A 15,125-nucleotide genomic window follows, 5' to 3' on the forward strand; every position below is an offset into this window, starting at 1 on the left:
TTAAATTGCTGAAAGGTCAGTGTCAGAAGGGCAGGAATGTTTCCAGCTGGCCTCTTGCTTAACCCAACTGAAATGTCTCTGAACTCTGGATTTTCTGCCTGAGAGCTGTGGGAAACAGAGAATATTTTGGCCCAAACTCATTGGTTCTTTTCATTTGCTTAGGTTTCACCCAAAGTAGAGTACAGTGGTGAAATTTTACTTGTACATAATAGCATTTCTCACACAATGTGTATTTCCTTGGCAGATGTCATGGCGGCCACAATATCGCAGTTCCAAGTTTCGAAATGTCTACGGCAAAGTAGCCAATCGAGAGCACTGCTTTGATGGGATTCCAATTACCAGGAATGTCCATGACAACCATTTCTGTGCGGTCAATACCAGATTCCTCGCCATAGTAACAGAAAGTGCTGGTGGGGGCTCTTTTCTTGTCATTCCACTGGAACAAGTAAGTAACACTTTGCTAAAGTATTATTATTATTGGAACAGATCTTGGTTCATCTCAGTTTTCAGTCTGTGAGAGAAATTACTTTTGTTTTACCTTCTGCAAATAGTTTTTTGTAGAAGGATGAAACATATGAGGTGGGGGTGGGCACCACATAATAGCCAACCCAGGCAAGTCACGGCCTGAAGGTGGGCAAAAATAGGGGAAGGAACACTGTAGAGAAGACGTGGTGGAAGGGCGCCTTCCATGGAAGATCTCCTGAGGTGCCAACAGTTTGTACTGTGAGGCTCTTCGGGTCCCTTTAAGCAGCTATACACGTCCCAGCCTAATCAGAGGGTGATTGTGAATGGAACATCAGGTAGTACCCAACTCATCCTCAGTCATTTAGCAACTGTTTCAAGTTACAGTGGATCTCCAAAAGCTACTTATGATTCCAAAGTTATGACATCCAGAGAAAAAAAAATGCTCCTTAGCCTGGATCCGAGTTGCGCCGAATTCTCACCAGCAGGGATGTCAAACTCAATTTCATTGAGGGCCGCATCAGCATTGCGGTTGCCCTCAGGGGGCCAGGTGGGTATGGCCAGGGTGGGCGTGGCCTACCGGGTGGCCATGGCTAGCTCTACATCATTTGCATCAAGGGTGCCTATGGGGGCCTGGGCAGGAGTGGGACAGATCTGAGGGTCTCTGGCAGGAGGAGGGTCTCTGGGCCAGGGCCAAGGCAGTGGGGGCCGTTGCTTTCTCACCCTTGGAATAGCCCCTCTCTCAAACACAGGATAACGTTCAGCCACACTGCAGTGGTTAATAGGAATAAGATCTGGAAAAGCAGAGATGTTGGTGTAAATACAAAAAGCAGGCTACTTAAAGCAATAGTCTTCCTTATTATGATGTACGGGTGTGAGAGCTGGACACTAAAAACGGCTGATCAAAGAAGAATTGATGCCTTTGACCTGTGGTGCTGGGGTAAATTACCGCTTATACCATGGATAGCCAGAGTAAGTAACAAAGAGGTGTTAAATTGTATAAAACTAAGACACATCACTAGAAGCTAAAATCATAAGACTACATCTGATTTACTTTGGCCATGTTATGCATGCAAATTCATTAGAGAAGCCAGTGGTGCTAGGAATGGCTGGTGGACAAAGAAGACGGGGAAGCAAAGAACTCGCTGGCTTGATAGCATCAAATCTGATGCAAAGTTGAACATCCAACAACTGAAAGAAGCTGTGCATGGAGAGCACTTGCCTATAAAGTCGCCAAGAGTGGGACATGACTAAATAGTTAAAAGCAACAAGGTGATGCTGGACTGTGTTGGCTTGACCTTCCCCTAGCTCAATGCTACGTCGAGTATAGGATTCGTAGTCCTACATACCATGTTTCCCCAAAAATAAGACCCGGTCTTATATTTTTTTTGCCTCCAGAATAGGCTCTGGGTCTTTTTTTTGAAGGGGGGTGTCTTACCTTAGGACCACCACAGCCAGGCCTCCCACACCCCGACACCTGTCATGCCACTGCTTGACTTCTTCAGTGGCCACTTGCCACCACTTGTGCTGGACACCATGTGGCATATTATGCCGTTGCCACTCTAAGGGGTGGGGGGGGTGAAGCCACCCCACGCACCCCATACCCACTTATCTTACTGGTCGGACCGTCGCAGCCAGGCCTCCCACGGCCCGACACTTCTCAAGCCGTGTGGCTCGTTACGCCAGTGCCACCGCTTTCAGGAGGAGGTTGCACAGCACTTCAGGCCACTGCTGTTGCTCGCAGCGGGACACCACGTGGCACTTTAAACCATTCCCGTTGTTTGTGGCAGGACGCCACATGACCCTTTGGGCTGTTTCCACCACTTAGCTTTGTGCCGTGAGCGGCGGAAGCGGCCCAAAGTGCCATGCAGCGTCGTATCACGAGCGACAGCAATGGCCCGAAGAGCCGCTCGGCTTCCTGCTTTGAGTAGTGGAAACGGCCCGAAGCACCACACAGCGTCCTGCAAGTAACAACAACGGCCCAAAGCACTGTACAACCTTCCGCTGCGAGCAGCGGCACCGGCGTGAGAAGCCCCATGGCTTGACAAATGTCAGAGCATGGGAGGGCTGGCTGTGGCGGTCCTACTGGTAAGGTAAGCGGGTGCGGGGAGCGTGGGGCAGCTTCATCCCCCCTACCCCCCTCACCTCCAAACTAGGGCTTACTTTCAGGGGGGCTTATATTAGGCCCATTCGTGAAAATCAAGTTGGAGCTTACTTTTGGGGAAACACGGTACTTGGAGGGCCAGGCCATTTGTGGGCCTATATTTCAGCTGCCAGATTCTATGCCTGCAATTTTATGCAAATCATGGCAGGTAAGATGGAGAAAATTCGTCCTGCAACCCCGGATAGCCACTGACTATTATTATTACAGTCTCCTTTGAGCTGCAAACTGAGGGAGGAAAAGCTGTTTCTGAAGTCAGCAGCTGGGGAAAGCGACCACGTCTTGAGGCCTTTTCATAATGAACGGGCGGATTGGGAAAGTAAAGTGAGCTTATCTCCTTTGCAGCCAGCTGAAGTCTCTTGAAGTGAGCAGCTTTCTAATTAATATGCTTCTATATTTAGCAGAAATAAATTAAGGTAACCTAGAAACTACTGGAAAGAACAGATTAAACTCAGAAATCTAACTTCCCTGCCATGATGTTCTTACTGGCTTTTATGAAAATGGCTCCCTCATCGTGACTCCCCTCCCCCCGCCACGATATTTCCTTCTCTTGAGGGAAAATGTTCTCCTGCCAAGAGATCAGAAATCTTACATGTATATATATATATATATAAATCCCAGCTTCCATGTACTAATCAGGAGCCAAAAAAACACCCACTCAGCACACTGCAAGCCAACTGCAGAGACATTTTAAAAAGAAAAACTCCTGCAAGAAACCGTAAAACGTGTGTCCAAGAGCTGCCGGTTCCTCCACAAAGGCAGGTCAGACAAGGATGTGGGCAGAGAACCCCCTGCCAGTCCTCCTGCACACAAGGATTGTGGCCTCAGTGGGGCAAGGAGGTGGGGCAGCCTGTCAGCAGGCTTGGGGAAAGAGTATCTTTCTTTGGAAAAATATATGCCCACATCTTATCTACCCCCCCTTCTTTCTTTCTTTCTTTCTTTCTTTCTATCTATCTATCTATCTATCTATCTATCTATCTATCTATCTATCTATCTATCTATCTATCTATCTATCTATCTATCTACCTACCTACCTACCTACCTACCTACCTACCTACCTACAGTATCTACCTACCTACCTATCTGCCTATCTATCTATCTATCTATCTATCTATCTATCTATCTGCCTACCTACCTACCTCTATTCATCCATCACCTATCAGCCACAGTTCACCTGCTTATCTAAACTCAATGCAAACCCTCTGGAAGCTGGCCAGCAACTCCTATTTGCTTGCTCTAGGGAGAAGCACGGTTGAATGGCAACTTGAGACAATGAATTCCTTAGACACAAAGTCACCTAAGATCTGTCCCACAGAAAGAAGGAGGGTCAAAATGTCCGTGCTTGGGGCTACTGGCTCAGAAAAAAGGATATTTTTGTGGCAGACAAAGCAGGAAGGAAGAAGCAATCGGCAACTTTGAAAATGGAGTCTCGGGATTAGGGGAAGCTCACTTCTGCCAGGAGGGGTTTGTTTGTCCACAAAAGCCTGGATTTGTATCCCTAAGTGCCGACAAGAAGATCCAAAGGGAACGAGATGGTGGGGTGGCTAAGATCAATTTCCTTCCTTTTAGAATATTAATCTGAACCAAACTGTGCCGAGCAATTAAAACTCCGAATGTCCTTCTCTCCATCTTCAGTCAGTTCTGTTACAGAAGGTGCTGAGGAAGCTTTCACCTGGGGAAGCAGCTGATGACCCAATTGGCGAAGGGAGGAGTGCTTGGTGTGAGGGAATGCCAGAGTTCAGAGAAGTTCTGCAGTTGGTATAACAGAACAGCTTGCTGGTCCGTCCTCATCCTGCCAACAGGGAGGGCATTAGAGAGCAAAGGCCTGGCACGCATGGAACCACAGCTCCACCCAGGACGCCTCCAGTGAAAGCAGAAACAAAATCCTGGGTTGCATTCACACAGGTTCTCCTTTCTCTGTGAAGACAGCAACATTCAGAAGACAATAGACCAGCCATGAAGTTCAGTGTCTGCTGTGGCACAAGGTGTAAAGGAACGAGTGGTGTGGTGAAAGACTTTTGGGCTGTACCACATGCAAGCCTCTTTCAGGCAAGGGAATCGTCATAAAAGCAAACAGAGAAAAGTAGAATACGTGTGTGTGTGTGTGTGTGTGTGTGTGTGTGTGAAAATAAATTTAGAATAGAAAGGAGTAAAAAGTGCAAGAAAATAGAGGAGGAAAAGTAAGAATGTATGTGTGTGTGTGTGTGTGTGTGTGTGACCTCCAGGGCTTTTTTTGTCATAGAACGCCCAGAACGGAGTTCCGGCACCTTTTTTGGATGGAACCTTGTAGGGTAGGCAAGGCGGGTTGTATGACGTGTGTGAGTTCCGGCACCTTTTTCTTTTAGAAAAAAAGCACTGGTGACCTCCAACCTTCAACACAACTATAAACAAATTTAGTGACTATTCATCTCCTTACAAATATTTATCTCTTCCACCCTTATCAAATAAACCAACTTTATTTTCCTTCCTTTTACTTAATATTTATTTAGTTCATTCAGATATTGAAGATTTCGTTTCTTCTTTTCCCATCCCGTTTAGTTCTTTAAGACTTTAACAATGCTGTTTTATAAATCCAATAGGAAAATTGTCCAGGTTGGTTTATCATATCATTACCTTTTGAATTTTAAAACAATCAATTTCTTCTGCAGAGACAGTGAAAAATCCTTTTCCAGGTCATCTCTTGGTGTGTCAGTTTCTGAAATCTATTTTCAATGCCAATCTTGTCAGTTAAAATTTGTTCTACATATGTCATTTCTTCAAAAACATATTTTGGACACAGTTTATCCATAGAAGCAAATATCATTGCTGATATTATTGATATTGTGTAGATCGAAATCTTAGTTTGCTGCTGTTTATTTCAGATCCTTTAAATTCTTAAGCTTATGATTAAAATTTTCTTTCACTCAGGATTGAAGGCAGACTAACCCAGCATTTTAGATTTGGAGTTCCAAAATTGTTGTATACCTTAGAAGTAGTTAATGAACAATTTCCAAAAAGTGAATTTAGTATCTTTCAAAATCTCTGCTGCTGTTGTGAGATGGCCCATCTCAGCACTCAAACCCATGGAAAGCTGCTGCCCTGTGACTCCTTGTGGGGATCTGCCATCAGAGCATCAGCAGGCATATTCTTCTGTCCTCATCCAGGGAGTTCCAAGGAACCAATAGACTCACCAGTTCCTTGGTCTTTGCCATGGCTGCCGCTAGAAGTCCCAGAAAAAGAGAGAAAATACTGTCATGCAGGGATTGTGCATCTTGTGCGTGAAGAGAGATTACAGATTTGAGGCGTGTGTAAATTGCACGTCTGGGTGGCATGATTAGACTCTGGACATATTTGCACCGTTGTTTTTGGCTCACCCAATTCACTTTTGTTTGTGTGTCAACAAGAGTATAAAGCCCTGAAATTGACTCACTTGTCCCTTGCTTAATAGCATGTGACTGAAATGTAATTCAAAGCCAAGTGGGGTGACTTTGGGCCACGTCACTCTCTCTTAGTCCAACCCACCTCACAGGGTTATTGTAGAGAAAATAGGAGGTGGAAGGAGAACAGTAATAGGTAGGTTCAGTGACTTGAGTTATTTATAAAAAATAATAAAGACAGGATAGTAAATAAAAATGTATATTGGTCCTCATTCTTTTGTGTAAGAGGCTCTCCCTATCACATTTCTTTGTGGGTAATGGTGGGTTATTTAAACTTTACGAGAAACAGCAACTTGTCTTTGCTGTCTCCCTCCAAAACCCATAGTAACTTTTAAAACACTAATATGCAGACTTGGTTTCCAGAACACCTGCTTTTGTGGAAAGAGAGAGCAGAATCCAGCTCCCAAACTGCTGCTTCATTTTTTTAGGAAATATCTGGTCCCCTTTATATACCTTTCACGCTCACAGATGCTATGGAATGGAGTTAGGACGCACTACGAGTGGACAGAGGTGGGCAGCCTCTCAGAGGCCAGTGTCCAAAGCAGGCCATTTCTTCCTTCTCCTGGAGGTCCGAGTCTACCTGCTGGAAGATGCTTTCATTTTCCCTTTCAGGACTGCCCTGGAAGATGCACACCTCGCTGTCTTCTAGTCCAACCCCCTCCTCAAGCAGAAGACCCTAAGCTATTCCAGACTAATGGCTGTCCAGTCTCTTCTTGAAAACCTCCATGATGGAGCACCCACAACTTCTGGAGACAAGCTGTTTTGTATTAGGCCAGGCCAGGCAGGGCATGTCCTAATCTGCTGGACATTTCCAAAATGGTCATTACTGGGCAGGCAATTTGGATCCCTTGGGCCCAGGAGTGACCCTGCTTGTGGCAGGCCTTATATGAAATTGCACTCTGAATTAAATGCCTGAATTTCTTCAGTGGTTCCAAGTACAATTTTCATTCAGATCATTTCCTTCCAGGGCAATTAAGGCATTTTACCCCCACCTTGATTTTATTCAGTGCTGTGTGGGTACAACTCCTCAAATTCAGTGAGGACAAGATAAATTTGGGGTTGTAAGATAAATTTGGGGTTGTAAGAAAAGGAAAAGCTCGTAGGCCGAACCCATCAGGATTCCTGTGTGGAGAGACAAAAGGGAGTGAAGCTGGAAGGAGAGTGTTATGTACTGGGCTTTTGGAATATCACCACATGCGTTGCTGGAGAACTAACGGTTCTCCAGCAACCCAGACAGGATGTCTCCGGTCCTGCAATTGGTCAACTTTGGGCGGCAGACATGGGTTCAATCCGATTGGTTGCTACCAAATGGTCTGGCTATATATTGAGGCAGGGTGACTCCAAATCCTCAGTACAGTTTCTGCTTAAATAAAGAATGAATTTCTCTGTACTCAACTGCGTGTCTTCATTCCTGCTCATCAGAGCCCACGACATAATAGAGAGAATCAGCCAAGAGACGGCCTTCTCCTCCTCCTGTAGGATTAGAAGGCTTTGCCCAAAGGAAGGTGCCCCAGTGATGTCTCTGGGTGTTCTGGGGAAGCCAGTCTGAGGCACTTTCTGAGGCACCATGTTCCTGGCTGGCGCTGGGGGGGGGGGGGGGCTTCTGCCATGGCCTCTTGCCTGGCTGGTGCTCAGGAAAACTGTCCAAGCAAAAAGAAGCCAGATGGTGGTAGTGGACAGATCAGCCTTCCCCCAAATGGTGCCTCCCAGCCAGTGTTTCTCAACCTTGGCGACTTTAAGACATGTGGACTTCAATTCCCAGAATTCTGGAAGTTGAAATCCACAAATCTGAAAGCTGCCAAGGTTGAGAATCACTGAGCCAGGCAATGATTCTTCTGGGCAGCAGCAGAAAGCAGGCCACAGGGTGGGTATACACGGATGTCTTTTTAAAAAACCCTTGCAGAACAGGGCTGAATGAAAAGGATTGGTACATTAATTCAATATGTAAGTGGTTGTGGGTTTTTCCCAGACTTTCTTTTGGATTAGGTAGTCTGGGTTTTAATTATTTTTATTGTTGCATTCTGTATGCCAGAGCTGTGCAGATTGAGGTGGCCTGTCAATCTAATTAACAAGTGAAAGAGGATTTCTGGGGGATTGAGAGGTGGGGTAGGGCTCATCTTTCTCCCCATGGATACACATAGGATGTTTCTCCGAACTACGAAGACAGGAAATGTGGTGCCGTCCTCTCTCAAGGGATAAACTCCCCCCCCAAGTGCAAAAGCTGGGGTGCCTATCCGTGAGGCTTTTCACCCAGAGCCTCTGTGCAGAAAAGGCCGCTCCCTTCCCTGATACATTCTTAATTTTTTAGCTAATTGATGAGAAAGAGCTGTGTGATTTCCCACTATTGTTTGGAAGAAAGCAACCGAAGCAGAAGGCTAAGCTCACGCTTTCCCCTCTCCCCCCATTGAAAACCAACTGCCTGCAAACCTCACTGACCATTTTGATGGTGTCACCACTTCATCTCCCGCCCTCTGCACAAAAAGAGACTCACTGAATGGTTGAAACCCTCCCTGCCCCCAGCCTGCCTCTCTCGGCCCCTTTCACTGAATGCTTTCCAAGGCCCCGGGGCTTCCTTCCTTTCAGGGCTCCGTCAGGAATGGTGGTGGCAGTGAGACCTCCGCAGATGTTGGGCAGTTTGCTTACTGCAGAGTTCCAGAATGGATCTGCTTGGAGATTGACCTGGGAAAGGAAAAATGTCCCTTTGGATGGAGAACAGCGTGAGCTAAGAAGAGGACCCAGCACTGGGATCCCTTTTGGTTGTGTGGGGCGGGGAGAGCTCGTGTCCTCTAGGAAACCCTCCATCCTTCGGGCTGGATACAGGAAGCCAGGGAGTGAAGAAGCCAAGGCCTCTTCTCAGAAAACTGAGGACAGGAGCCTTGGCTGGACATTTCCATACAGCCCCCAGCCTCAATCCTCTTGATCACTTGCATGGCACCAGGCAAAATTTGTGCTCCTTTTTCCTATGTTGTCAGCCGGTGCTCTCATGTATGCACACATACACAAAAAACAGCCAGCTGGATTTGCCTTTACTCTTCCTTGCTGTGGTTTCTTCTGGTAGAGAGGAAGAAAGATTCAAAACCTGGACTGGCTACAGTGGAAGGTTAGGGTGGCGTCTTCAGAGGATCTGCTCTGGGGAGGCCTCAATAGGGAAGGTGAATGAGGCGGGAATTCATCCTGAATTCCGATGTTTTCCCCAGAAAGTTTTGCCAGTAGAAATTCTGTATAACATCAGCTTAGCTGAATGGAGCAGTCAAGAGTTTAAAAGCCAAACTAGACAGTGTTGTGTGAATGCACCAAAAGGAACTTACATATATTGAAATAGTTTGCAGCCATAGGAAGAGAAGCTGTAAAAAGGGAGCTGGTTGCAATAGGGCCGTTCCTGAAATGCAAATGACGTGTTTGGGAGTTAACGGGAGATTGGCAAGGCAAGAATAGTTACATTCCTCCGCCTTCCCATCCCTGCCTCTGCTCCGCTGCTCTTTGCATAAGAAGATTTGGCCTCGTCCACACTGCAGAACTAAAGAGCTGGTATTTCCCGCAGTCGGTGGTCACTACGGGTTTAAAGAACTGGCGTCAAAGAAGCCGTTCTCCTCCTCCCCTTTCCCACGGCAAGAAGGCCGATTCCCCAGCTCCCTTTCCTCTCCTCTTTCTTGCTGCCCGTGGAAAAAGCCAGCCTCAGTTGCTGCCCTGGGAGTGGAGGGCAAGTGTAGGGTCCAGGTCAGAGGCTTTAGAAAAAGGTCCTGAATCTTCTGATCATCTCTAAGATTGGGCAACCTCTGCCCCAAATAGTCCAGAGCAATGTTTCTCAACCTTGGCAGCTTTCAGATTTGGCTGGGGAATTCTGGGAGTTGAAGTCCACACATCTTAAAGTTACCAAGGCTGAGAAACACTGGTCCAGAGGATGGGAAAGTATAGAATGAATCTCCTGCATACCTTCCAGCGCCCCCCCCCCCCGCCTCCATTGCAGTATTTGTGATAGAGGTTTACCGAAGACGGGTTAATAATTTTGAGTTGTATTATTAGGAGAAACTGGCAGACTCCAAATTGCTAAGTGGAAAACTGGCAAGAGGCTGCAGCATCGGCATCCCTTGGAGTCTGCAAGATAGCAAGAGCACTTAGACTCATATACCACTTCACAGTGCTTTATAACCCTCTCAAAGCAGTTTACAGAGTCAGCATGTTGCCCTGAAAAATCTGGGTCTTCATTTTACCGATTTCAGAAGGGTGATGGAAGGATGGAGTCAACCTTGAGTCGGTGAGAATTGAACTGCTGGTGGTTGGCAGTTGCTGCATTCTAACTACTATGCCACCACAGCTCTTCTAAGATGGTCTTAGCCTAGGTAAAATGGCATTTTGGGAATGGGGGGGAGGGTGGTTCCTTCCTAGGGCAGCCAGCAGGGCAAGCAGTCCCCACATTAGCATCAGCTGAAGTTCATGAACTGCAGAGCAGCACATGGGCCTAATCCACAGGGTCCTCTTCAGGGACAGCAGCCCACGAACTAGAGACTTTACAGAGTGAAGTGTGCTCAGTCCTGCTGCCCAAGGCTAAAAGGCCCTGCAGCGCAACTCTCAAGGATGGGGGAGGGGAGGTTTTCCATACCAGCTAGTCATAGTGGAGGCTTTGCCTATGGCCGTGGTGACGAACCTATGACACGTGTGCCACAGGTGGCACGCAGAGCCCTCTCTGTAGGCATGCACGCCGTCGCCCCAGTCTAGGCCTTCAGCTGGGTTTTATAAACCCTTTTTGCTTTAGGCCTCCACCGCCATGTGCAAAAAAAAAAGGTTCAATCAATCAATTTCAACTTCTCGCGGGGAAAAAAAGATCTCACAAAGTTGGAATTGATTGAACTTTTTAGTCCCACCCAGTCTGCCATTGCCACCACAGCCACACCCAGCCAATGGGCCACGCCCACCCAATTGGCCACATCCATCCCATGGGTCACGCCCACCCAGCACCTGAAGATACATAAGTGGGTTTTGGGTTGCAGTTTGGGCACTCGGTCACTGGCCTATGGCAAAATGATAGCCTGCATAGCATTGCATGTGATGCGTTTTTTGACAGAGCTCAAGAAAACACAGGTGAGCTCAGCCCCTCTCCCCGCCCAGCTTAGGGGCAGAATGGGGACCGCAAGATGCATTTCTGTCCTTGAAAAAGGGTTAGGGGACATCTTTGTGCCAGGGAAAGCAAGTTCTCAAACCATTTATCCATGCAAGGAACTGAAAGTTACTTAGAGCCTGTATTCTGGATAAAAATGCTGTATTGTGATTAATCCCTTGTTAAGACCTCTGCGCTTGGTCTTTATAAACAGATGCTATCACTGTTAACAGCCCTTTTCCAGATAGCAGAACTCGTGGAAACACCTTTTATCATCTAGAAATACCTTTATTTGCATGTAGAGTAGATTACAGCAGATGAGGTGCATTAAGATGATATTTGGACAGTATTCCCAAGGTCAGAAGATGGTAATTACTCACAGCGTCTGCACGTGTGTCTGCCAGTTATGAAGGAGCACATGTGTGTCTCCCAGTTATGGAGGAAGAGAGCCTCCAGGGAGCAAGAAGGAGGAAGTCCATCCCAGAAAAGGGGAGGGAAGAGGAAATACATCATAGGGTAGGAGGGGGTCTGGCTGCCCACATTGTAATTTCCCCAAAACAGCCACGTGGCAGCACAGCCTGAGATAAGTAGCACTTGCTTTTGCTGCTTCTGGCAATAAAGCCTCTTTCTCTGATACGAGCAGCAGCAGCTGCAGAAAGTTTGAGTGGAGGAGGGAAACAGATGGAAGGGAGACACCATCTTTAGAGGGAAGCGGCCAAAAACAAAAAAAGTCCCCATAATTGCAGCTGCACTCAAAGCTCAGTAGAGGTGAGGGGGAAAAAAAACATATAGAGTGGCTGGACTGGCATATTTCCTGCCTTTCCAAAAGCTATTCCTTCTGCTGCTGCAAGAAACTGAAGGCTCTGGTGCCTCCAGAATCAGGGCCCAGAAGTGCATGCCTGCGGGCCTTCTAGTCTGGGGCGGAGAGGCAGCGGGTCTGGCTGCAGCTGGTAAATTTCAGTAGGAGCTGCAGGCCCAAACCTCTACCCATTGTGCTGGTCATGTCTGTCATTATGTCCTTCTGTTTCTTCTTAAAAGTCTGTTTTAGAGGTAATGAGTAACAATGTAGGACAGCCCTACATTTATTTTTAAGGAAAGGAAAAAGGGGAAAAGAATGATATTGCTATAGGCATATACTACTGGCCACCCAACCAAGCAGAAGTAGATGAACTTTTTGCTGAACAATTATCAAATGTATGTAGGAAACATACCACAGTAGTAATGGAAGGCTTTAACTACCCTGATATTTTGTCATCCAAATTTTGTCATCCAAAAGATAGAGGAGGGAACTAGAGGAAAAGCTATACTAAACCTAATTCTTATTAATAGAGAAGAAATTAATTATGGATACAGGAATCAATAAATCTAATCCATCAAAAGCGGAAATAAAGTATAGTAATACAGATTGAAGAAAATTTATTAATAGAAATAGATTACAAGATGTTTGGAGAGAATTAAAATGGCAATCAAAAGAGTTATACATATTTTTCTAGTAGACATAAAATTTTTACAGGAATAGATTATATATTTGTAACATCGGAAATATCTAAAATAATGAAAGCAGAGATAAAAATAATTAAAATATCAGATCATGCAATGGTAACTATGGAAATGGAAATAAATTGTGATTATAAACAGGCAAGTAGATGGAGAATGGATTCGAGGATTTTTTAAAATGAAGAGATTTTAGAGAAAATGGAAAGAGAATTAAAAGACATGGACTATAAATGAAGAAGGAGGTAGTAATATAGGTGTAATATGAGATGCAATGAAAGCAGTGGTAAGAGGAACTGGAACAAGACTTTTTGATGTAAAGGCAACTCCTACACTCGTTCCAACTATGAGACTTCAGAAGCTGTTCACAGCAGCTTTGTAAGGGAACTCCAGACAGGATGGGTGCTCTGTGGGTCACAGAAGCTTAGTGTCATGGTTCCAACTATGAGACAGTTCAAAGAACATTCCAGCATGGATGGATGCCAGAATCTGAATTCTCCTCCCCTGAACACATCTTATCAAACACAATTCCTTCTCTTAATTTAAACATCATAAATCACATTCTCCAATTAGTTTAACATGCAAACCTTCACTTCCTTTCTATAGCATGCCATTCCTTATCTTATTAAAACAACTGGGTTAGCATTCTCCTCTCCCCCCCCCCAGCTTCATTTAATTCAAAGCAAAACAGTTTTAAAGGAAAAGGATGCCTCTTATATTGTCACAGCAAAAACATCCAACATTTGCAGCATTGACATCTAGATACTGGCAAAGCAGAGAAAACCCAGCCAGAAAACCTTTTAGCTGTGATATAAATTGTCAATGTGTTCAATTGGGTGGTCTGCTATAGTTGGGTTGGGGAATTCCTAAAAGACAAGTATGAAAAGAAGAAGTAGAAAGCAGGAAGAGGTGAATCCATTTCTGTTTTCCTAAAGAAACTAACATATTAATCTCTTCCTAATTTATTAAAACTGTCTGAAATATACATGGCAGGTAGGTATAAAATAATAAAGTTTGCAGCCCAGGAATCCATGGGTGGTTAAAACCCTCAAGATGATAGCCATGACTACAATCAAGGCCCTCTACTTTTTAAATACCTACTCCATCTAAAGCCATCTGGACATTTTTGTTTCTCTTCCGCACAGATGCCCCTGGTTTAGAGACACAACACTGGGGGAACCAAGCAGCAACTGGAGTGCAGAACAGCAAGGGTGCTGCTTGCCTTCTCTTTCCTCCTGTTTCTCCCACACCTGTAAGATGTGTGCCTCTCACACGTTCTAAGTTCTCTGTGTGTTTTGCATACACGTTAACAAGCACAGTTGAGTGCATATCCTTATGACTGAAACTCTCCTGGAAGTGGTGGGGTGGGGTGGAAAAGAGAAGCCAGAAAACCATAGGTATTGTTGAAAGAAAAAAATCTTCATCAGGGTTCAGTCCAAGCCAGGAATAAACAAAATGGAGACTGCTTTAGAAAAAAGGTTGTAGTTTATTGAAGAGCAGAGCCAGACAGAAATCTGGCTCTGGGAAAGCTGACCACATGGAGCAGGGAGTGGTGGGTTTTTATACCTTCTTGGGCTTTTGTGTTTGGAGTTGTTTCTCCTTCCTGTGGCATGAACTTTGACAGCTTTTGATTGTGTCCTTTTTTGGTATTCTAATGGTGGTGGGATAATCCTATTGTGTCCTAAAGGGCATGTCCTGTTTATCTGGGGCTGGGGCTGATGGCTTACTTCCTGTGTTGGATTTTTTTGGGTGAGGGGTTGCTGGTTCTAATTCTATCACTCTACTATTGTTAAATGTCAGTTTTGCTGCAAGGGATTTCAAAATATTTTGTCTTGAATGGGCTTCTGCCTGGTAGCATTTGCTTATGAATGGGGCCTCAGATCTTCTGAATGGGATTATCAAATCTGCATTTCTAGAGACCTGGCCTCTGAGTTTCTGGCTGGGGCTATTAAGAAAAACTGGGCCTGCTTTTCTACCTTCAAGATCCTTTGGGGAAATATAATATTCTATCCTTTTCATATGCCCCAAAATATTTCTGACTTCTTACAGTATAACACAGAGTAATTGATCAACCATTTCTCAATTATACCATAAATTGAATGTTTCATTCCATGTGTTCCAGGCCCAAGAGCCCCCTCTGCTGGTTTCAATTGTTAAAGATAGTTTTACTCTGTAAAGATAAGTTTTTATTTAAGATTCAGAGAGTAAGATATATGGAATGCTTTATTTTGACTGCACATTGTTTGAATAAGGCCTGGGAATAATGCTTGTTTTGAAATAAGCATGCCTGGACTGTATATAGCACTTCCTTTTGTAATCTGAAGGCGCATAGTAATACTTCCTGCCTTGTGCTTTGCTGCTAATGTGGCAATTTGCCAGGAAGAAAATTATTTCCATTTTGATCTGAACAAAGGACATCCCTATTCAGCCAGCCCACTTTGGCCCCGCCTAGTTCAGCATCTTTCACAACAGTGACCAGTCAGGAAATGTCTTCACA

At 45.2% G+C, this 15,125-nt stretch overlaps 1 protein-coding gene across 1 annotated transcript in view; it reads left to right on the forward strand.

Moving 5' to 3' along the window:
* Positions 1 to 244: 244 nt before the first annotated feature.
* Positions 245 to 15,125, forward strand: part of CORO2B (coronin 2B) — a gene marked incomplete at its 5' end in the record, with an annotated part of 36,802 nt that continues 21,921 nt past the window's right edge. The window contains one exon of the mRNA XM_081337731.1: positions 245 to 445. Within this exon, the coding sequence (XP_081193857.1) occupies positions 245 to 445 (201 nt within the window). The remainder of the gene's footprint in view (positions 446 to 15,125) is intronic.

Source organism: Vipera berus (assembly GCF_964194415.1).
Source record: "Vipera berus genome assembly, chromosome: 12".
Classification (NCBI taxonomy): Eukaryota; Metazoa; Chordata; class Lepidosauria; order Squamata; family Viperidae; genus Vipera; species Vipera berus.